General features: G+C 39.5%; 1 protein-coding gene across 2 annotated transcripts in view; it reads right to left on the minus strand.

Moving 5' to 3' along the window:
• Nucleotides 1-1,104: 1,104 nt before the first annotated feature.
• Nucleotides 1,105-25,850, minus strand: part of LOC139472963 (scavenger receptor cysteine-rich type 1 protein M130-like) — a 62,596-nt gene continuing 37,850 nt past the window's right edge. Inside the window, exons 24-33 of one of the 2 annotated variants that reach the window (XM_071255444.1) lie at nt 24,762-24,918; nt 24,392-24,501; nt 12,501-12,629; nt 11,719-11,913; nt 10,314-10,556; nt 9,638-9,829; nt 8,944-9,159; nt 8,408-8,617; nt 2,326-2,440; nt 1,105-1,628 (exon numbers count right to left, since the gene is read on the minus strand). In XM_071255444.1, coding sequence (XP_071111545.1) covers nt 1,511-1,628; nt 2,326-2,440; nt 8,408-8,617; nt 8,944-9,159; nt 9,638-9,829; nt 10,314-10,556; nt 11,719-11,913; nt 12,501-12,629; nt 24,392-24,501; nt 24,762-24,918 — 1,685 coding nt within the window. In that variant the 3' untranslated portion in view covers nt 1,105-1,510. Of the gene's footprint in view, nt 1,629-2,325; nt 2,441-8,407; nt 8,618-8,943; nt 9,160-9,637; nt 9,830-10,313; nt 10,557-11,718; nt 11,914-12,500; nt 12,630-24,391; nt 24,502-24,761; nt 24,919-25,850 lie in introns of those variants that run through there. The other variant, XM_071255445.1, reaches the window with a different exon arrangement.

Raw genomic sequence — 25,850 nt, forward strand, 5'->3', positions numbered from 1 at the left:
TAAAAGATCTTTGGTGCCGACAGTACTTTTTCCTGCGATAAAGAACGCTTTCTTAGCTACGTCCGGATGGGCTGACATCACGACACCCTGGTCTTGCGTATGTATGGTAACACTGTTCTATCATTCCTTTTAATCAGGATGGAGTATCCACATCAATATTAGGTGAACTAGTTTCTTATGATGAGAGTGATAAAACATGACGCACCTTGATAATCATGAGAAGAGAATCAACCACGGATGTTTCAAACAAATAAATGGTGACAATATTGCCACGTGCAATGCTTAAAACCCTACCTTATTAAACGAAATCAAACAAACAGATGCTTTCTTTCCACGACCCCTTTCGAATCCGAAATCGATTTGTCGACATTCGCAGCAGCTCTTGGTCTCAAAAGATGATGCTAACCAACTCACACGCCCCCCACATACGCAGACCACTGTCTCCGTGCCACAGCAGCCATAAACAAGACAACTGAAGTTGTATCTGGAAAACACCCTGGGAATTATGTCTGTCAGAAGCCACAGGAATCCTTGAAACACAGCCACACCTTCTAGGCGTAGGACAACATACTGCAGTCAAACAACAAGTGTCTCGTGAAATATCATGTTTCTCTCGTCTCGTCACTCGATGAAAGAAACATGATATTTCACTCGTCACATGAAATGTCCCCTGTATCACACACTGTACCGATAATAGTGTATCATTTTTTCAACCATAAACTACCCATTATAGTGGTGTTTTGTATGTTTAAAACATATGTTCTCTTTTAACGTAAGGATGCAGGCCATTAGGTGGAACAGACCTTCAAAAAGCCCCGTGTGAGGATTTTATATTTACGGAGCTGATTATTACAGATTTGATTTTAAACCAAGCAAAACACTAGGTTAGTCATAGTTGGCAACGTAGGAAAGTAATAAAGCATAGCGTGACGTCAATCGGATGCAGGTGTCCTCGTGTCCTAAGCGTTGTTAATCTAAACAAGCCTTATCAAAGACCATCAAACAAACGCAATTTTACACTTTAGACTGGGACAAAATGTATGTTGAAGTGTTAGAGCTTGTACAATTAACATGAATCTGTTGGACGAAGAGTTGTCCGATGTTTCTCAGGACATTCATATTTTATTCACCGTATTCGTCTATAATATATCACTAGTTCAATTGAAGACATATGCAACAACACACACATCTAAATCTTCCATATGACTCCACGTATTCTTTAATTTCTATGAAAGCAGGATCCTTTATGTAATGTGGAATGCCTGACGAATACCTCGTCATTGTTTGGGAATTAATGTGCACCCAGATGTGCGTGTTCTGTTTTATCTTATCAAACGAGTCGCCATTCAGCTTGTCCCGGAATGACACGTGTAAGTCACGAATGTAAATCAATATGTCAAAGGATCTACTTTGAATTATCACAAGTATCGTTTAGTTCTTCATACAATTGTGCAGAGTTGTCACACAGGAAACCGTCTTCTGGGAAGCATACGTTGGAAAGAGGGGTGCATCATCGCGATTGAGAATAACTTTGGTTCTCATAGGTTGGATTTTCTATACCATTCGTGCTTGTTGGACGACGCTGTAGCTCGTAAACGTCACTTTCTTCATTTCGTGAACGGCGTTTCCTAAAGCATAATAATTCATGGTGGTATTGTATGTTTCTTTCTTGTTTAACGCCGCACTCAGCAATATTCCTGGAATATTTCAGCTAGGTATTGTAGAGATTAACATTATGATCATCGATTCACAAAATTGGGATACAAAGACATGCAATCATCCAAGTCAGCGAGATCACCACCCGATTCTTTTAGTTGACTCTTACAACACCATGGGTTGCTGGGGACCATTATTCTAACCCAGAACCACCGGTGATTCATAGTAGTAACACCCTTATACGTGTTTACCCATTTGGTCCCACTAAGATAATCACCTGCATAAAATCAAGAAATGTTTCTCGTGTTAATATTGCATCCCAAATAACTAGCCGACAAATACTAAAAAATACCAATACATTGTAAATTAAGACCGACTTGACATTGTATGGCGTTAGACATGGTATGGGTGCTGCAAATATGACATCCCACCAAGTGTGAAGCACCTTTCACAGTGTTCTTTCAACGATTTCGGTTAACGGTCAGCATGTTGGTTTAACATTTTCTCATTCAACATCAAACCACTACAAACTGCCCCCTGTCAACCTCCAGAAGTGGACAACGTATCAAAATGCATGTCTGAAGCATAAACTAGAAACCTTTGACGTTTATAAATGAATTCGTTTGTATGTCACAGACATACATTGGTGATATGTGGGAGTGTACGTACATGTGTAGATGAAGAAGTGCTGCGCCGACGATGATCAACACAACAAGAACAACCCCCGCCACTGACCCCGCCACTGACCCCGCCACCACTGAAGCTGATGTATCAGGTGCTGTACCTGAAATGATGTAGACAGATTCACAGAGACATTGTAAACATAACACGTCTGCATTGTAGCTCACCTCATCAATACCCAACGTTTTCATATACTCGCATAGATATCAATGACAGGAGGATGTAGTTCAACAGCATCAACAGAACACGGATACGTTAGTTGTAAATACATTTATGCAAACATCAAGTGCAAGATTACCACATGTCCATGGTGGTTAGTGGGTATCCTACAATACTGAACAGATCTGGCTGTCACAATCGTGTCACCTTTGGTGTCACGCAACGGTGAATAGCCGCGGTACCTCACTCAATCACAAGCTCCAAACCATCAGTTTCCTATGGTTGTTACACACCATGTACTAGTAGTGAAATGCTTCATTGGGTTGCACAAACATACATACAACACGGGTGAGTTGGATTAAAGTCGATTTGAAGAGGTTGTTTTAGTTTTGCCATGTGCGCATATCTGGTGTGAATTAATGGTCCTGACACGTACAAAACATGCATTGAAGTCTGCTTGTCATCATTGAAGGTTCCCATAACCCCATACAGGAATGCTCTGTCGTTCTCGCCAGTCATTCTATTTTAGGACAAAGTATCTATATGATCCCAATTATTTGTAAACACATGTCGTTTGATCGACTCCTTTCATTCCTCCGGGGGTATACATATAATCATTGCTGTGATTATTAATGATGGAGTCTATTCTGTAGAAAGGCCTCAGCCCTGGTATCCGATTAAAGCCGTATATACCCAAAGCGGCCAGGTGGGCCTCATACTGCGTTAAAATCAAATAACATTTGAATTGTGAGAAATGTTGTGTTAAATCAAGACTTGACGTTTGACATTCTAACGGGTGGTAAGGCTAGTGCGTATCAACGGCTCGGAACGGTACTGACACCATCAAGCACCGGTTTGTCAGGCCGTGATATAGCTGAAATAAAGAAAGAATGGGTAACACATTACAACCGGTAGTGAAGTGTGACAGTAGATGTTATGAACACCAAGGACGATAGGGGTAAGAAGATGAATTTTAAGTTGACGTTTTTTTATCAGTCGTGCGTCATACAGCCACGATTTGTTCAAGCATTTATCCACTCGATGAGGCATGCTGCGTATTTAGGAATCTCCCTATGGCAATATGAGGAAGCCTGTCCCACTCCTCTTGCAGCGCCTGGCCAAGTTCAGCCAACGTGGTCAGCCAACGTGGTCGGCAATATCAGGAAGTCTGTCCCACTCCTCTTGCAGCGCCTGGCCAAGTTCAGCCAACGTGGTCGGCGGCCTGTGTTCAATGTGGCCGTGGAATGTATGGCCTCATTGCTGGCCATGGCATTCTATGGATGTTGTACTGCTTGCGGTGAGGACTGGAGAATCGTGCACGGTGAGCACGGGCGTTGTCGTCCTAAAAGACAAAACATCGACCCACACACCTTGGAAACGGGACAAGAAAGGGTGTCAGTATGTAGTCCCGATAGTACTGTCCGGTGTCCCTTGTTACAACCCTAAAAATAAAAAAATACTCTTAAATATTAAAATGTTTACCTTAAGGGTTCTGTGTTAACTCTAAATGTAATGTGTTTACATGAAGGGTTAATACCGTACATATCGCCCCGTATTGTAAAAAGATTCTTATAAACAAAGTGTGATTGGAAATATAGGGTTATATTTGCTTAATTCACATTTTTTCATTGTTTTGCTCTGTTTCTTATAATTTTTCGTTCTAGAATATATTCTTCCTTCAACTTTGCGCGTTTTCTCTGAAACCGCATATAGTAGAGCCATAGAACTTGTCTAAGTGCACTGCACCTTTCATATTCCAACAACCTGTCAACAACGACAATCTGGTAGTTATTTACATGTTTTCTTTAAGTGGTCATTACTGACATGTCATTGAGCCCAATTTTTTTTTAATTCTTTGTACAAAGGTGTATCTAGGGACGTTATACAATATGACTTCATTTCCGTTACAACCTTGATTTCATGGCACAAGAAAAGCCGCATCTGCAGAGCTGATTGATAGATATTTAGAGATTTCGTTCAAATTTGGTATTTAGGTGCAATGTATTTCAGGACTCAACCGAATAGGTTTTCTTACCATGTCATTGTAACCGAGGCATTAGTCGAAATTTAGATGTTAGATTTCGTTGAAAGATATTTGGATATAGTTTTGCACACGAGGGACACTTTATTACAATAGCAACGGAACGAAGTCCTCTGATTGGTCGAAATTTAGATAATTAACCCTATTTAAGACTATTTCCCATACTAATAAGTACTCTTTATGAAACTAGGTGTGGATGATCAGCACAAGTTCTGGTAAAAAAAACTCATTCAGAAATCCAAAATGGTCTCACAGTCGCCATTTTGTACTTTACAGGTCTCAAACATCTAAATCACTAAATATCTATTTATGACGTCCTTTTGAAAACCCTCGCGAATATCATTTCATTAGATTATTAGTTCATTGTATCCCCGCAACAAAGTTAGGGGGTATAATGGAATCAGTGTGTCCGTCTGTCTGTCGGTCTCTCCGTAGAAAATAACTTTCCGAACGATTCCTTCTGAACTAAGTAACTGATTTTTAATTAAACTATTTCAACATGTAGTTGGGCACATTGCAATTATGTTTTCATTTCGGCGGAGTTGTTGCCCTTTCTTACTTTCAAATGTTGTCTGGACAACTTCTCAGCTACTACATCGATTTCTTTCAGATATGTTCGTAGGTGTAGCTACGGATCATTACCATTGTGTTACCATGTCATCGGAACGGAGGCCCGTGATTGGTCGACATTTAGAAATTGTTCGATTTTCTTCAAATGTTGTATATTGACATGTTATGGGAGTCCGAACTCAACCACATAGGTTTTGTATTTACCGTGTCAATGGAATGGAGGTCTCTGATTGCTCCTTTGAATACTCTATTCTATTTCATAGAATGTTCAGATGAAAAACAGAGGTTGTGATTTTGTAGAGGCACGCTTGATTATCAACATTATCATACGTCAGCGGGAGGTACTCAATTCCCCATAGGTCAGTTCTAGTTCTTTAACAAATATCCCCCTTTATGCTACCCGGTAAGTTTTAACCAAACTTTTCAGGAAGTTTGAAAGGGTCAGTGCTCATAAACCCTTCTACACGGAGAGGGAATCTAAAAATGATTTCTCATTTGCACATCTAGACATTTGTAACGATCAATTAAATCTGCGAAATTTCATGAATGTCCGATAAGAATTACTTCATAGTGATAACCCTTAATGTAAAAAAGAAATAGTATGTCACTTCAACCCTTAATGCAAATGTTTTTTACATTAAGAGTACATTTTACATTTAGAGTTGTAACAAGGGTTAACCCGCAATCCTTAATGTAACCATTTCTTACATTAAGATTTATGGTTACATTAAGAGTTGTAACAGACCTTTCCTTGCACAATATGATGCTACCCCACACCATAACAGATCCACCGCCAAATCTGTCTCAGGCTGACATTGGTTTGACGTTCATTGGGACGTGGCAAAACACGACCACGCCTATCAAGGAAGTGTTAATCTCTGAAAACATGATTACGCCACGATTACCCCAATGTGTGTACTTTGTGTACAACATTGACGTCTGTGGGCGCCGTGACGATTTGTAAGGGGCGGCACAACACGTGGCTGGAGATGATCTTCATGAAGACGATTTCTGATCGTCTGACCCGAAACTCGTACGCCATGCAGTAGCCTGATGAAAGTTTGAAGCAATCTGATTCTCCGTTTGAGCTCGATCTCGTAGAGTCTGTTTCTGATGTTGACCTTGGACACCCTGAATGGGGTCGATCGTCAACACTTTGAGTTTGTTGGTACACCTGTTCCATAGTCTGTTAATCACAGACTGTGAAATATTAAACGTATCGACCACTGCACACTTACTTCTACCAGTTTCCAGCATAGCAATAGCTCGTAGACATTCGCCGCATCGCTAGTTCTTACACAAACAATGAAAAAAGTCAAATAAATCACAATTGCATGATATGCAGAATCAATGAGAAATAATGTTCCACAGAGATTAATCGACCTTCCCTAAAAGTGTCAAAATCAGGACTGGCAACCTACGCACGTGTGTGGGGCTACTGTGTGAGGCACGTGCAATGTACAGGTGTGTTCGGGTGTTATGTTTCACAGACATAAACCTTCTTGCATTGGATGTTTGTCTTCGTTCTCATACTTTGTATTACCATTCATAATTTATGATCCCTACTTTTTTCGGAGTATATTTTAGTGTTGAAAATATTTCGGGAATCATGAAGGACAATATCAATGAAAAAAAGTCTAAAGAATATATGTCACATGGAAGCAGATGTGAGGAGATATTGGAATAAAATGATTCATGATTTTCTAACTATCTCGATAGGCAGTATGCTTTGCCACTTTGAGGCATGTATTGGGAAAAGATGACTTAAAAATTCTATAATTTATAATGTTCACATTCTCAATAATTTCTGGTCAAACTGAATCTTTGTAACAGAAGAGCCAAGTGGCTTATGTGAAACGTTTCAGAGTGCGTGTTGTAGTGGAACTTGGTGTTGACAGTATGTATCTATATCCGTCAAACGAGACTGTTTCTCATGTTGTTATATGTAAGTTAAAATATCTTCTGTTTTTGCTGGTATAACACTATTTTCAATATTTGCGTTGATCATTAATCATTGACTTCCTGTCGCCACGACCAAAAGAGAAATGGTAGATAATTCCTTTCTCATCTGTCTCCTGCATTAAGGGTTCACATCAATATTGTGTATTTCTGGAAAAAGGGTCAGAAGTTGCATTTAATTAAAATGTAAATGCCTTTGATCTTAAGCATGGCTATAGGTGCATCATTAAAACGCGAGATGACTAAATAGCTAATATCTAATCGTTTGCAAGTAATTAGTAATGTGAGTTAGTGAGTGAATTGTATTTCACGCCGCTGTCAGAAGCGAGAGAGTATGGTTTTACGCCGCTTTTAGCACTATTCCAGCAATACCACGCGGGAGACGGCTTCAACACATTGTATCTATGTGGGGAATCGAACCCGGGCCTTTACCCATTTGGCTACCCCACCGCCCCCTCTGTCAGAAAGCTACATATCAGGACAGGCAATCGACAGATAATCGAGTCTCCGCTGGTCTAACCGGTAGCTGACTGCCTCAGCATGACTCGCGACGTCGGTGCACGAGGACATACATTGGACAAGGTCACACCTTGTGACATCCGACCCTCATTACGCGGTTCTGACACTGCATACTTGGGACTAGACTGACCCGGAAACTACATTGGAGGAACACAACGGAAAAAGTCAGTTTCGTCAGTTTAACATCAACAATACAAATCATATAACCCCAACAATTAAGACATCTGCAGACAGACATTTATTTTCACAAACGTCTTGCATGCTTGTAGCCACCTTCAAGACGTTCTTCAGCTGTTATGCAGATGACTCTAAACCGTGTCACTACACAGCCCCACCTCTGATGAGGACAGGTACCAATGACATAGGAAACCATCGTCTAAAAGTAAATCCTTGTATGAGATCAGACAATATGTTGCTAAGAGGAGATATTGCTTTCCTGATCACCGCCTAATGGTCGACTTACAATGTAAGCGTTAGTTTGAGGTTAAGTTTAATGTTCAAATCGAACACAAGTCATTCTATTATTCACTTTATATCCATTAACATATTTTTTATTCATTGTTTTCTATTCGGTTATATCGATGTTGTGATTGAGTACGAGGCCGAGGCATGACGTCACTTTCAGACCGTCGCATTCATGAGCCTCGGGATTTGCTACATTACCTTGTGTTGATATATTTCATATCACAAGAGATTATCTAGTTATCCAGGATGCGTACCGCCGACCTACCTGTTACATGATGGGTAGGTCGGTCGAGTGAGTGGTGGAGCTAAGGTCTTACCACAATCATGAACTAAGTTTTAGTTTTCTCATCGTGTTACCTGACGTAGCTGAAGACAGACACACCAGCGGGTTGGCATAGGGAGTCCATTCCCCGGTGTTGCTGCAGGTCAGAGTGTTTGACGACAGTGCTAGATATCCTGCATCACATGTCAGAGTGCAGCGAGTGCCGGGGACGAGGTCGGATTTGACACAGAGACTTGGTAGAATGTTGCCATGACTTGGATTTACAAGGGAGGGACACGGATGTTCTGTAAAATAAACTTTTGATCATATGATTCTGGTGATAGTCTGACCCCCAGGAACGTATGCTGATACATGTTTTCGGTACAAATATAAGGATCAAGATAGTCTCTTTCCGAATAATTACAAGACACATAACGATATTCTTTGACAAACTTCGTGAAACTTCGTTTGGATGTTCAACGAAAAGTTTCGCTTTACAACATGTATTCAGAATAGCTAGCCCAATTGAGCTGAAATTTTGTGGATATGAATATTGAAGATGGAAAGGGTTAGGCTGTGTGTTCGTGTGTGCTTATGGTTGTTCAAGGAATAATAAACCGTCGTTACTTACTATGTGTTACAGTGCTGGTGTCAGTGACATTTGTTTTGGTGCAAACCAGTCGTTCTCCTGACCAACTGCCTTCTTCGCAACGCCTGATCGTCGTACCACTGACAGGCGTGTAGCCATCTTGACAAGACTGCTCACAGAGCTCCTGATAACTGTACGGCGTTTCACAGCTTTGTAATCTGCCGTGGACTGGATTCTGTGGTGTCGGGCAGCTGATTGCTACAACGACATATTTTCCATGACAATAAATTACATATTGTTTTGTTGAAATACAGCTTCTTAGAACAGACATTGGACAAATGGTCAGAGAAGAAGTCTCCAAGGATATCGCTGTTAGGAACACATTAATATTTCCACAACGTTGTAATGATGTTGGTGTTTCCTTGGAACAGCCTAAACCCTTACATGTCATGTCATGCCATATCAACCACAACAGATGTTATCAAATTAATATTATCGTTGCCGTTTAATGACAAATGATGTAGGAATTTTGTACGAAGAACTTTAACATGGCATTTCATGGCATATGTGTACATGCATATAAAACAACAACCCATAAACCGTACAAGCGACAGTATGTTCATTAACTGAACATATGTGCTGAGAAATAGTTTCACTGGTTCCTGTTTTAGGATTTTTTTCAGACATTTTGATTAAACAGTAGAGCACATGGATTATCACGGTAAACATTACATACCTACACACGTGGTACCATTTGTTGTCCACTGAGCTTTTCCAGCGCTGTCGGCGTCACATGTTATGTCTCGTGGACCAGACAGAATGTAACCTCGATGACAGTTTATGTGACAGGTGGACCCATAGAAAGACCGGCATATGCTTGAATCAATGTATCCATTTGCAGGAGGACTGAGGTCGGCGCAAGTCAACACTACAAAACACACGGAAACATGCTCTATAACATCTAAAAAATTATTTGGGTCTTTTTGTTATCTAACGTTGTGAGAGTAACTTGGCCATATTGTACACCGGTGTGGTTTCGCTCATACCTTTTTCGCTCTCACATAACCTTGAAGTACTGATAATGCCTGATATATCCGACACTCTCACCTGTGACTGTTATCTTCCAGACACAAATACTGATAATGCCTGATATTTCCACTGTTCTCACCTGTGACTGTTATCTTCCTGACACAAATACTGATAATGCCTGATATTTCCACTGTTCTCACCTGTGACTGTTATCTTCCAGACACAAGTACTGATAATGCCTGATATTTCCACTGGTCTCGCCTAAGACTGTTATCTTCCAGACACAAGTACTGATAATGCCTGATATTTCCACTGGTCTCACCTACGACTGTTATCTTCAAGACACATGTTTTGATAATACCTGATATTTCCACTGTTCTCACCTGAAACTGTTATCTTGAAGTCACAATTACTAGTAATGCCCGATATATCCACTGCTCTCACTGTAACTGTGTATATCCCCTCAGCTAGGCTAATAGGTGGGGTCAGACTCTGAAATAAGCTCACTCTCTCGCCAGTGTTATCGGTTACTGCGGGCTGTGTCCAGTTGACCGTTGCTGTTTCATGTCCTTGAGGTGCTTTGGCAAATAGGTTCTTTGGGCAAGTGATGTTAGGACCTTGTGTGTCTGATAATAACAACGCATCGTGCCATATAAAAGCTAACTTGTTGGTGCAATTCAATGTTGGCAAAATAACATAATGTGATATAAAATACAAACAAGACACGATTTATGGATATAAACGTATCAAGTACATTTAAGTGCAATATATTCTCATTGAGGACTCCCATTCTTGGATTCCGGGGCTGAGTTCCATGACTGAGTGTGTGTTATGCAGTCAACCATTGGTTCGCCCGGCCCAGACTCGGTTATGTACATATCGTCATGATATTTTATCATATTGAATATTGCTGAGTGTAGAGTAAACCTTAACCCACATAATAAATTCATAGTAACTCTTCTTTATAAATAATGTATGGCATTTTTATACTCTTCGAAGCTTAAACATGTGACAATTGTAAGAACATCTTGACACAATTGTCCAAACAATTTATAATCTCAACTTACTGGCCACATCTAGCTCTGATGTCCAATGTATTGAATATTAGTGACTGGACATTCAATATAAAGGAGGATGTGTGTATTGGTTTGATTAAGGGAGTCTTGATAAAATGACACAGCGACACAACCATATGCTACTCAATTCGTTAAACACACCTATTTCTGACACATACCTTAACCTCTGACTATCGAAGTATTGATCACATTTAATTTTTTACACTCAAAATATCTACACATCTATCTCTGACACTCAAACTATTGACCAGATCTGTCTCCGACAATCACATTATTGAACACATCTCTCTCTGACACTCAATACATTAAATACGTCTATCGCTGACACTTAAAGTCTTTTACCTCTGACTATCAAACTACTGATTACACCTAGTCTTTTATACTGGAAATTTTGAACACATTGTATCTCTGACGCTCAATATAGTTAGCTCGTCTGCCTCTGGCACTCTTAGTTATTCAATACATCTTCTCTAGTATTCTGGTTATTGAACACATCTACACATGGCAGGGCCGTTGCCAAAGGGGGCAGGTGGATTTTTTATAGAAAAGATTTTTCCTTGTGAAAGTTAACCTGACCCCCCCCCCCCCCCCCCACCCCCCCCCCCCCCCCCCCCCACCCCCCCCCCACCCCTGTCAACTACGGCCTTGCATGCATGTATGCTACATCTAGCATATGTTGGTATTGTGTATTGTAAGACCATGGGTGTCTTACCCTGACATACAAGCGGTGATCCCAGGTTGTTCCACTGCCCGTTGCTCATGCATTGTAGATTTGGCTGGCCAATAAGAGAGAAGCCTTGCATGCAGGTGACCGTGCAGTACTTCCCTGCCGCAGCTGCTATCTCTGTGCAGTTGGATGGGAATACAGAGCCATACTTCGGTGGAAACAGTGCCGGGCACGGCTTTGCTGAACAAAGTACAACGTCCATGATACCCAACATTCTTCGACACATTGTTAAGTAGAACAGATCTGATGACCGGGCAAACTACAGTTCAAAGAAAGACCAACTTAACACCTTCCATATTCCGTTTTCTGTTGAATCGTGAATATCTATAGCATATACATATCTTTCAAAGTATACGTAAGCGCTTTCTTCATTTATATGACGCTGATTATGTTGCAACTAAACGTGTCCTGGTGGATGTATGGCATGAGAATAGATGCCTTTAAAGACTATTTGTGTAGCTGCCAGATAAACCAAGTGTATTGTGACAGATCACAGATACTGCTATACTACATATATGACGTATATCAATCAGTACTGTGTGACGAGTTGTGTCCCTGGGCCCTCACAACGATTATTGGTTTGTCAGCACAATACACGTGCTCTTTGCGTTTATCAAAGTGGTAAACGTCGATGAACTGCATCACATGAAGCGGCAACACCGTGATATAACTGAAATACTGTTCAGAGCGATGTTTAAACCTTAAACCGGCTTCGGATTGTTCGAATTGATGCTTCGCTACAATTCCCTTGACTGAGAACAACTCACTGATGCCACAGATGCGTCCGTCTGGCTGAAGTGTGAGGCCGTCAGGGCAAATACAAAAAAATCCGTTGCCAGGGTTGGGCAAACAGATGTGACTGCATCCACCACGCCCGTTGCTACACGCATTGGTACCTGAAGTACAACAATATAAAAACGTATTATTACCGCAATTTGAGATGTACAAGAACTTTAAATAAACAGTTGTATTTCTTTTCCAACAATTGTCGTCGCTAACAAATATAACATAATAACGGTTATTAAATGATAATATCGATCGTGATACACTCGTCATATATCGTGCAAAACATAATATATACAAATATAACAAAAAAAGTTATTCCGTGGTTTTTGATTGGTGGAACAAGCAATTTATGTCTTTTTATGTTTCCATAAACCGAAAAAAATAGGCCACACTAACTGTTTCCTGATTGGCTTTTAACGGTGAGGAAACCGTTATATTCGGATGTCATAAAGAGCTCGTGACTGGGTCATGAATGAACCAATCATCACATCTCATCCTCATAAAACCCCAACACTGCAGCCTTCTGCATTACCAGATTGTCAGAAGGGCTGTATTACTGGTAGCAAACCCGGATATTCTCCCAATGTCAGTCAACAGATTGGGAGGTACCAAACCTAAGGCACCGAGAACGATGGGGAGTCGGACAACTTGGTACTTGGGATACAAGCGTGACATTTCGAAAGCGAGGTCCGCATATTTGCCATGTTTTTCTTCAATTTTGTCAAACACATTAGTGTCAAAGGGGACAGAAAATTCAATGATATAAATGATTTTATTGGATTTATCAAAAAGGGCAAGATCAGGTTTGTTGGCCTGGATACGTCTGAGGTTGTAAATGGGCCTATTCCAAAGAATTTTGTATTTATCATTTTCCATGACGCCCTCCACATATTCCGGGTCGTACCATGGGTGGACCTCTGTGTCAAAACCACAAGCATGGCCAAGACGGTAGTAAGATGATCGAGCTACACCATCATGTCGTTTAAGATACTGTGTTTGTGCCAAAGCTGGGCATCCACTGACAATGTGTTGGACAATATCATTAAATTCATTACATAATCTACATTTCATATTTACATTTTGATGTAAAATCACACATTTGTAGTTTCGAGTGGGAAGTGACTGGTCCTGAGCAGCAAACAGAAAGCCTTCAGTTTCACTTTTCAGGCCAGACGACTTCATCCAAGCGAAGGACTCTGCAAGATTTCTGATCTTCTCAACACACTGCAGATAAAATCGATGCAGTGGTCGTTAAGAAAGTCTCTCCTTGAAAAACTGAGTCTGGGCCGACTTGATATGGCACTTCGCTTGTTTGACACTCATTTCTGTACCGTTCAGCAGTACAGAACCGTCAACAAAATCAACACCGACATTGAGATTATGTCCCAGATCCTTGGCCCGTTTAAGAAAACTGGGGAATGCCTTGTTTTCATCGTGTGTCTTGACATGTTTCACAAGAAGATCATCAGACAAATAAATGGGCGCAAAAGTGCACAATAGTATTACAACATGAAGGGCTTCCACGTTAATCAAACCACGCCCTCCCGTTATGATTGGCAAATACAAGCAATTGCAGGAAGAACGAGGGTGGTGGGATCTATTGTCTGACATGATTCTTCGTGTGAGGGTTTCAATACCCGGAATGTCTTGTTTCGTTCAATTAACAACACCAAAAGAATACCCGAGGACGGATACAGCATACATATTTGTGGCTTAAACTTTTTTGCGAGCGTTCACCTCTGTAATCCAGATTTTCTTAAGTTTACATTTCTGCCCGAAGTTTGCCCTTGATACGTGCATTCTTGAGTCTGTCTCTAACATGCATCCCTAAGTACGTATAGGCCTGACCTTCCACGAGATGGTCGATGACGGCCCCCCACCCCACCCCCACACACCTTCAAGTAAACGGACTTATCCTCACTCTTCTCTACCTTGCCACGTTTCAGATGAAGAAGGTTGCCTTTGTCGAGTCCAAAGGACATGCCTATATCATTAGAAAAGGATTCAACAATGAGAATCTGTTTTAGTGTTGATCCTCCATTGGCAATAACTTCAAGGTCATCCATGTAAAGGAGGTGAGTAAGGGGTGTTGGGGATCTGTGCTGAGGAGGTCCGGGATGATAACCTTCCTCTTTGGTTACCAAAAATCCTAAAGGATTAAGTCACAAACAAAAAAGCAAAGGACTAAAAGAATCGCCCTGAAGTATTCCTTGAAATGGGTTCCGATGTCACTACCTGCTCCTGCGAATATATCTCAAGTTGAGTTGACCAGAAATTCATTAAAGTAAAACAAGTAGTTGCCCGGGGAGGTCAATACATTCCATTCATCGGAGGTACCAAACCTAAGGCACCGAGAACAATGGGGAGTCGGACAACTTGGTACTTGGTATGCAAGCGACACATTTCGAAAGTGAGGTCCCCATATTTGCCATGTTTTTCCTCAATCTTGTCAATCAAGAATTTTCTATTTATCATTTTCCATGAGGCCCTCTACATATTCCGGGTCGTACCATGGATGAACCTGTGTCAAAACCACAAGCATGGCGAAGACGGTAATTATTATTATTATTATTATTATTATTATTATTATTGCAATGACGTTGCTTTGATAATAAATGGACCTTATAAGTGGACCTTAAAGCGGCAATGAAACAGGCTTAAGGCCCCTTTACACAAGGCTGCGACCTTTGTGCCACCTTTGAGCGATCAAAAACTGGCCAGGACGCTCAATCGTCGCCTAAACCCAGAAAATCATGTTTCTATGTAACTGCTCCAGCAGTTGTTCAGCAGTAACTGCTCGAGTTGTTCAGCGTCTGCAAGCACAATGAAACACTGCAGGTACACGCACAAAGGATAGCGAGATTTCCTCTCAGATAGTACACCGATCAGTAGATGTACAACTTTTCATCTTGGAGACTTTGATAACTGACAACCTTCAAAAGGTACTTCCCACATGTTTAGCAATTGAAAAAGTTCATTATCTATCGTATAAGCGATATTATCTTGATACAGTGGCGGCATTGAGAGAATATGGTCGCTTTCAGCTTGTTCTTAATAGCACCCTCAAGTTAAATCTGGGTAAAAATTACTTCCCATGCCTACAACAACCACTAAAACATTTGTAAGTTTATTTCACCAATGGATAAAAGATATATGATACACGTTATGATACCTATACATATAAATGATAACCTTAGACAAAGAAACTTATTTGACTGACTCGCCCGTATGTTGGGAAGACTACAAACAAAAACTTGAAAGAAACCATAACCAATTAGATCATGGACTAAGCAGTCTTGGGAATTAACTGCAGCGTGCGACATCTGTGAATATATAACGTCAGAGAATAACCAATCTCGATTATCCGCCGAAACAGATTCCACTGGGCATAAAGGCAAAGTAGCGGTGAAAGTTATGTAAATGGATCACTGAAAATCAGCGATGACACCGGGTGTTCGCGAAACGCAATTTGCAATTTGTATAAAGACATAAGTGTTTGTAACATGTTTTATTTGGGATTATACTTTCTTGTACTTTTATGGGGAAGTTCTATCCGGGATTCCAACCCACACTCTCAGAGTAAAGAACATGATTGGCAGCACAAAAAGTCAGCGACCTAGCCCACTCAGCCACCGAATCCTCTCGAAAATGGAAGCCCTACAACTGGTAGTTTTGATCACGTACTTTATGGTCCCCACTGATAAGTTTAAATTGCCACGTCTCCATTGGCCAGGAGTTATGAATACATAAAGCCTTTAAGAAAATGGTCAAATGTAACATGTTATTTTTGTGATGACACTTTCTTAGTAAAGTGAAAAAAGTACTAGAGTTTGCACTTTACTGAGCAAGTGTAATCACAAATACATCAGACAGCGGCCCGTGACATGACAGCACATTTACTGAATTCCTTGAATAACGTCAAAAGAGAATCTGCTGCTTCAAAGAGAAACACATCGTTCACGGAATTGCTTCACTGTGACATTCGCAGACGACGGCGCCCTTAAACGCCTTTAAAAGTTACACAATTATGTGTCCAAATATAAAGAAAAGTAAGGAAATGGCTAAAGATTTTCGAAACAAAAATCACAATAGATAATTATAGCAGTGGGGATGCTGTAAAAGACGCATTTGAACTTGTTAACGAATATTAAAATGTTACTACCGACATTGATCTGAAACTAATGTGGAATGCTACATTTGTAAAGCGGGACCAAACGATTGTAACACGTCCCATTTTAATTCTGGAAACCCCAAAGTCCAGAAACTCTACGGTCTTTGCCGACTCTCGGTCAAAGGTATTTACAAAATTAAACATGCTGTTTTCATGAGAACATACCATGGGCGAGAATATGTTCCTTTACTCAAAACTCATGTTTTTGTTTCGTAAATACATTAAATGTAGTCATTCAAGTATCATGACACAAAATTTAACTCATTTTAACTTAATTCAACTATTTTATAGCGATATTGAAATATTTCGCCCATGGGCGAGAAAAAGGTTTGGCCCAAGGGCGAGAATATGTTCCTTTACTTAAAACTCATGTTTTTGTTTCGCAAATACATTAAATGTAGTCATTCAAGAATCGTGACACAAAATTTAACTCATTTTAACTTAATTCAACTATTTTATAGCGATATTGAAATATTTCGCCCATGGGCGAGAAAAAGGTTTGGCCCATGGGCGAGAATATGTTCCTTTACTCAAAACTCATGTTTTTGTTTCGCAAATACATTAAATGTATTCATTCAAGTATCAAGACACAAAATATTGACATATTTCCCTTTGCTCAAAACTTGTGTTTTAGTGTCGCATATACATAGTTCTTAGAAGTTTCATGTCACATAATTTAACAAATTTTAACTTAATTCAACTATTTTACGGCGTTATTAAAATATTTCGCCCATGTTTTCGTCAGTCCCTTTAACGCATCAACTAACTGTGTGCAAAGTATACTGTATCATGTGAAATATACTTTATATTATATCATTACATTACTATTTAAAAAGGGCATTTGGTTGGATGTTTCCTTTATAGAAGTTCTACAAATTTCACCTGTTTTACATATTGTAGCGATCTTTAATGAATCCGGCCTTACCTCTCAAAACGTTTTGACAGTTTATGATACGTATTCATGTGCGTGTACTTCAATTAATTGAAGTTATTTTCCACAACATTAAAGTTTAGTTAGTTTCTATTTCATTTCCGATTTCATGTCCCGTTGATACATCACACTGGGCAATTACGTGGCACTAGGTATGCAATATACAGTTACGAGTGCGCGTATTTTAATGGAAAAAAACTATTCGTCTTTTATTGCATAACGTTTGGCTGAATATCTTACATTCTAACGAAATCTCGAAATAATTATTTAATTACATGCGGTGTCGAACTGACTAGTGGGAATTATGTTTCAATGCGATTGAGAAAAACGTGAGTGAATATTGTGATATGCATACCTCGTCATAGTGATTGTTGTGAATTCCTCAAAATTTTGTTTGTTGGTTAGTTGTATAACGCCGCACTTAGCAATATTTCAGCTGTATGGCGGCTTTCTGTAAATACTCGAGTCTGGACCAGACTATCCACTGATTGAAATCATGTGCATCGATCCACGCAATTGGGATACGATGACATGCATCAACCAAGTCAGCGAGCCTGACCACCCGATCCCGGTAGTCGCCTCTTACGACAAGCGCTGTCGCCCTTTTACGCCAAGAATTGGTTGTTGAAGATCTATAACGTGTTATTATTCTACCTAACAATGTATTTAATGAAATGAATACAAAACAAATTCAACGGCTAAAAGGATTCATTGAAAAAACTACCCCTGGTCTTGCCTAATAAAACAACTGCAACCCGACACAGATTAAACGCAACTTACAAACACAATCATAATCTGGTTAATCTGTATCACTCAACAAGTTGGCGCCGCTTATTCTGCCCACAGTATGACAGTATTGGGCAGCTCAGTAATTAGGAAGTAAAACCAGGCAGGTAGACTGGTCACACTTGACTGGTCTGTCTGATGATTAGGTCGTCTGTCAATTGGGAGTGAACCATAGCAAGTACTATCTGCGAAGCTATTTGCTCCTTTTATGGGACCGATAAGTTTTAGAACCATGGAAGACAAGTTATACATGTACATCCGATATGGTGACTGTTTTTCGCTATTCATATTCTAAATACATCATAATACCACAACATTTTAGTACTCCTTGAAACTTTACAATCACTTCAATATCTACAATAATTTGAACGAGAACAAATGATATATTGCAGATTTTTAAATCATTGTCTCTATTATCAACAGCTACGTTTGTATCGTTTGCATTGTACAAAGAAATATTTTGTCTGTCCTTTTGCAGATTTAGCCTCAGAATGTGCTCATTCGAATTAGGAACGAAAATAATTGCTTATCATGAGTATATATGATACACTGTAGATGCATTCACTTAAAAGTCGTATACGACCTTCGCGAGCGAGTTAAATGATCCAGGTTAATTGGAACGAAGTCTAGAAAGGGTTATAAGGTTTTGTATTTGGTAATGTGTAGGTTTGTTAAATATGATTTTTTAAATTCCTTTTATTTCAATATGTAAAAACATAATTATGCGCTTAAAAACAGAGCTGACTTGATGGGAGATATGGCGTTAGCCACCTGAGATTGTCTGTTGGACACGGTTTAACCTTACTGTGTCCTCACCCTGGTTGTTGTTACCGTTGTTATCAGGGATTAGGAGCTACGGCTCATTGCATTTTTGGTTACAGTCTGTCTCACTAAAGTGGACATGTGCAGGTAAACTCTGTTCAGTTAGTATCTGAAATGCCCCAAAATGTGAACTCCAAACAATAATAACCTGATACGTAATTCAAACTCCTTCCACACTGACACCGCATGAAATATATTTGTGTACCGATTACATAACTATTTTTGACAGGGTGGGATGGTAGTTCACTGGACGACACTGTGTATATTGGGCGGCTCCTTTGATATCTCCTCCAAACATACTTTTATTGAATGACCCCATTAAACGATGATACACATCTCGATGAATATTTCAAGGCACTAATTCATCTTTCATAAACATTTTTTTGTCTTTGTGCTTAATATATCCACATATCAACGAACATTTGTAAAACATGTATCCACAAAATAAATATACATTTTCAGGCTAGGTATTTGCCCACAGCAACACCTGCATAACTGTTTATTCACGCGTGGTGTGGTAGATCGTAATTGACTGAGAGCAGGTATTGTAGAATCACCTGTAAATAAGGCCGACACTATAATTAGATACAACGTCCTAATGAGAATATGAGAATTATCATAAGAAGGCGGTTGTTTTTTCTGAACTGTTACCATTTTCATACCAAAAGTGACAATGCATTTAAAAGTTGCTTTAGTGTTATAATATTCACTCAAGTTTTCCTCAATCGCCTGTAAACATAATTCCCATTTGTCAGTTCGACACCGCATATAATTAAATAATTAGTTCGAGATTTCGTTAGAATGTGAGATATTCAGCCAGACGTTATGCAATGAAAGACGAATCGTTTTTTGTTGCCATTAAAATACGTGCACGTGTACCTGTATATTGCACATTTAGTGTCACTTACTTTCTCAGTGTGATGTATCAACGAGACATAAAATGGCAAATGAAAAAGAAACTAACTAAACTTTAATGTGTTGGAAAATGTCGCCAATGAATTGGCGTATCGTTGCAATATGTAAAAAAAGGTGAAATTTTTAAAACTTCTGTAAAGGAAACATCCAACCAAAGGCCCTTTTTAAATAGTAATGTAATGATATAATATAAAGTATATTTCATATGATACAATATACTCTGTACACAATTAGTTAATTATTTAAAGGGACTGACGAAAACATGGGCGACATATTTTAATAGTTGAATTAAGGTATAAAATGAGTTGAATCATGTGTCATGCTTATAAAACTTTTATGTATTTGCGAAACTAAAACAGTTGAGCAAAGGAAAATATTCTCGCCCCTGGGCCAAACCTTTTTCTCACCCATGGTCGAAATATTTCAATATTGCTATAAAATAGTTGAATTAAGTTAAAATGAGTTAAATTTTGTGTCATGATATTTGAATGAATACATTTAATGTATTTGCGAAACAAAAACATGAGTTTTAAGTAAAGGAACATTTTCTCGCCCTTGGGCCAAACCTTTTTCTCACCCATGGGCGAAATATTTCAATATCGCTATAAAATAGTTAAAGTAAGTTAAAATGATTTAAATTTTGTGTCACGATACTTGAATAAATACATTAAATGTATTTGCGAAACAAAAACATGAGTTTTCAGTAAAGGAACATATTCTGGCCCATGGGCGAAATATTTCAATATCGCTATAAAATAGTTGAATTCAGTTAAAATGAGTTAAATTTTGTGTCATGATACTTGAATAAATACATTTAATGTATTTGCGAAACAAAAACATGAGTTTTAAGTAAAGGAACATATTCTCGTCCATGGGCCTGCCCATGGGCCAAACCTTTTTCTCGCCCATGGGCAAAATATTTCAATATCGCTATAAAGTAGTTGAATTAAGTTAAAATGAGTTAAATTTTGTGTCATGATACTTGAATAAATACATTTAATGTATTTGCGAAACAAAAACATGAGTTTTACCCATGGGCCAGTCTTCGAACAGTTTTTGAACAATTTCTTTTTCATTTTTTCTTCCTTGGTATGTGCTCATGAAAACAGCATGTTTAATTTTGTAAATACCTTTGACCGAGAGTCGGCAAAGACCGTAGAGTTTCTGGACTTTGGGGTTTCCAGAATTAAAATGGGACGTGTTTTGTACTTAATGGGTCGTTTCGGACATGTTGTTGTTTATACAACTGTCGTTTCCTTTGTTTATAGTACTTTCACATAGAGAATCATAACCCTTCAACTTCCACTGCTCGTAAGGAAACTATCTTCTCACAACAAATAAGGGGCGGTGGTGTAGCCTTGTGGCTAAAGCGTTCGCTCGTCACGCTGAACGCCCGGGTTCGATTCTCCACATAGGTACAATGTGTGAAGGCCATATCTGGTGTCCCCCGCCGTGATATTGCTGCAATATTGCTGAAAGCGGCGTAAAACCATACTCACTTACTTACAACACAAATAGAATAAAAACAAAAATCCTAAATAGTGCAATCTATACTAATACAGGCATTCGATGTTACCTTGGCAACTGTTATTAACAAATCAAAAACCATAAAAAGAAACGCATATGTGGTTGTCAAGAGATCCATTGGGACATGAGTGTTTGTCAAGTGATCCATTGGGACATGAGTGTTTGTCAAGATATTCATTGGGACATGTGTGTTTGTCAAGATATTCATTGGGACATGTGTATTTGTCAAGAGATGCATTGGGACATGTGTGTTTGTCAAGATATCCATTGGGACATGAGTGTTTGTCAAGAGATTCATTGGGACATGTATGTTTGTCAAGATATTCATTGGGACATGTGTGTTTGTCAAGAGATCCATTGGGACATGTGTGTTTGTCAAGAGATTCATTGGGACATGTGTGTTTGTCAAGATATTCATTGGGACATGTGTATTTGTCAAGAGATGCATTGGGACATGTGTGTTTGTCAAGATATCCATTGGGACATGAGTGTTTGTCAAGAGATTCATTGGGACATGTGTATTTGTCAAGAGATTCATTGGGACATGTGTGTTTGTCAAGATATTCATTGGGACATGTGTATTTGTCAAGAGATGCATTGGGACATGTGTGTTTGTCAAGATATCCATTGGGACATGAGTGTTTGTCAAGAGATTCATTGGGACATGTGTATTTGTCAAGAGATGCATTGGGACATGTGTGTTTGTCAAGATATCCATTGGGACATGAGTGTTTGTCAAGAGATTCATTGGGACATGTATGTTTGTCAAGATATCCATTGGGACATGCATGTTTGTCAAGATATTCATTGGGACATGTGTGTTTGTCAAGAGATGCATTGGGACATCTGTGTTTGTCAAGAGATTCATTGGGACACGTGTGTTTGTCAAGAGATTCATTGGGACATGAGTGTTTGTCAAGATATTCATTGGGACATGTATGTTTGTCAAGAGATTCATTGGGACATGTGTGTTTGTCAAGAGATGCATTGGGACATGTGTCGTTGTCAAGAGATTCATTGGGACATGTGTGTTTGTCAAGAGATTCATTGGGACATGTGTGTTTGTCAAGAGATGCATTGGGACATATGTGTGTGTCAAGAGATTCATTGGGACATGTGTGTTTGTCAAGAGATTCATTGGGACATGTATGTTTGTCAAGATATTCATTGGGACATGTGTGTTTGTCAAGAGATTCATTGGGACATGTGTGTTTGTCAAGAGATTCATTGGGACATGTATGTTTGTCAAGATATTCATTGGGACATGTGTGTTTGTCAAGAGATTCATTGGGACATGTATGTTTGTCAAGAGGTTCATTGGGACATGTATGTTTGGGCTGTTACAAAGTGAAACAGAGTTCATCAAACATGCCGGCTACGTCCCTGTCTCAAGCACGACAATGGCCCTGTTTGACGTAGGTGTACAGGCATGTCTGACTCATTCCACCAACTCTCCAATGGATTGACGGACACATTCAAGCTCTGAGCCCATAGGAAGTACGACTAATTCGGTCAATCATAATCGTCTGTCTCTCGTTTAAAAGAGATAAACATTTCAAACGGAAGAGACTTTCCATAGCATAGGAAGTACTGCCGTACAATCACGGCCATCTATTAGACAATCCAGAATTGTGAATTGTTCACTCTTAAAATTTTGAATAGATATTTTTCAAAGCGTAGTCTAGAATGAAAGTCGCCAGTTTGAAATTAGTGCGGTAAAGCTTGAAAAGGCAAAGTTTTGATCAGCTAATGTCTACTTCTTGTTAGTCATTCTATTGGCCTTGTCGCAGGAGGCGACAAACAAGATTCTATCCCAATTGCGCAGATCGATACGCAGGATGTCACATTGGCTTGTCTGGTCTAGACTCGATTATTTACAGATCTAGCTGGAATATTGCTCAGTTCGGCATTGAACAACAAACAAACAATCTAATGATAGGTTAGAATCTAGAAGAAGATGTTTACACCCATGAATCACGGTGGTGACAAGCAAGATCATCACTGAACCAAACATGACGCCAACTTTGGGGAAGCCACTGATGATGTATTCCACACCACTGCAGCAGTTGAAGTCGATTATGCTAAGGTAAAATAACGCCCACGTAGGACCCTTAATAAAAAGCTTCTTATATCGACGCTGCCAATAGCGCTATTACTCGTATTATATAGAACTGTATCGTGGCATGACGAGTTCCAATCAGGATTCTCTACGTGAATGATTTGTGAAAACGACATTTGTTATAACTTTGCCCTATAAACCCGTGACAAATCCATTAAAACGAATCCTGCAAATGTCAAAGGTATTATTGATATCAAATCCGAAATTTACTTTTAAAAATATTGGTACCGATCTTCCAAACCAGCATTTTAAATAATCACCACAAGTTCAGCAGCAGCGGTGACATTTACTTGATAGTGTGTATCTTTAAAATACGTATTCATCATTGTCTTTCTGCTGAGAAGTAATTATATTTCGAGATGTGGAGACTTATGAGTGTTTGCCTTGTTCAATTATAGATAGTTGGCTGTATTTGATAATGAGCAGCTTCACGCATATTCTTAAGACTGTCGCTAAAATAAATAAATAGTTTAATCAACAAAATCACATGTCTCTATATTCAAGTTCATACATTGTTGTCATAATGACAATGGGAAATAATGCAGCCTAGAACTTGTGGTGACATGCACAGCTTCACCGTCAGGGCTACAGCGTCACGTACCTGATGGACCCCATCCATCTCTGTGGTAGTGGATGTCGTTGAGACGCCCAAACCCACCAGGCCCCACCGTTGTCATTCCACTACCGTCATAGTCCATCCGAAATACAGTTCTGCAAATCAAAAAAATACATTCTGTCGTGAACTTTATGAAAGATATAATATTGTTCCGTTTCTACCACGAATTGTTACTAAAATTTTCTATTCAACAAGGGTCGAATAAAACAGTTGGGTCCCGGTCATATTTCCCAAATAGGATCACTGTATCAACGATGTACATATCGGAATTCCCACGGGTTGGTCGGAGCATTGAAACTATGCAGGGGATAGAGAAGGCGGCACTGATTGGTAATGAAGCATTGTGTCTACCTACTGTTGGGACCAGTCGGTGAAGAAGAGATAGTCACTAAAATATATAATGCCGAAATACTGAGATCCAGGCCTGGAGGACAGAACGACACGGTTGCGTCCGTCAAGCCGAGATTTTTCAATTTTACCAGAACCTTCATCACACCAGTATAGCTCATCACCTGCAATGCAACCAGTAAAACCATTAGGTTCATGCCATGAAATACATCATAGTAAAATGCAACATCTAGACGCCCTCCGTTTGTGGCCAAATAGTTATGCTACAATCGTTTCGAGGACCCTTCATTCAGTAAGCTGACCCCTCGGCCGCAATTTCATTCACCTGTGAGATGTATCATATTGATCACAGAATCGCCCTTTGAGATGACACATTGATCACAGAATCGCGCTATCAGATGTATCATACTGATTACAGAATTGCCTATCAGATGTATCATATTGATCACAGAATCACCCTGTCAGATGTACCATATTGATCACAGAATTGCCCTATTAGATGTATCATACTGATTACAGAATCACCCTGTCAGATGTATCATACTGACCACAGAATCGCCCTATGAGATGTATTATACTGATTACAGAATCAGCCTGTCAGATGTATCATACTGACCACAGAATTGCCCTATCAGATGTATCATACTGATCATAGAATCACCCTGTCAGATGTATCATACTGATCATAGAATCACCCTGTCAGATGCATCATACTGATTACGGAATCACCCTGTCAGATGTATCATACTGATTACAGAATCACCCTGTCAGATGTATCATACTGACCACAGAATTGCCCTATCAGATGTATCATACTGACCACAGAATTGCCCTGTCAGATGTATCAAACTGATCATAAAATCACCCTGTCAGATGTATCATACTGATTACAGAATTGCCCTGTCAGATGTATCATACTGACCACAGAATTGCCCTATCAGATGTATCATACTGACCACAGAATTGCCCTGTCAGATGTATCAAACTGATCATAGAATCACCCTGTCAGATGTATCATACTGATTACAGAATCACCCTGTCAGATGTATCATACTGATTACAGAATCACCCTGTCAGATGTATCATACTGATTACA

Source organism: Haliotis cracherodii, unplaced genomic scaffold (assembly GCF_022045235.1).
Source record: "Haliotis cracherodii isolate W230 unplaced genomic scaffold, xgHalCrac1.p SCAF_26, whole genome shotgun sequence".
NCBI lineage: Eukaryota > Metazoa > Mollusca > Gastropoda > Lepetellida > Haliotidae > Haliotis > Haliotis cracherodii.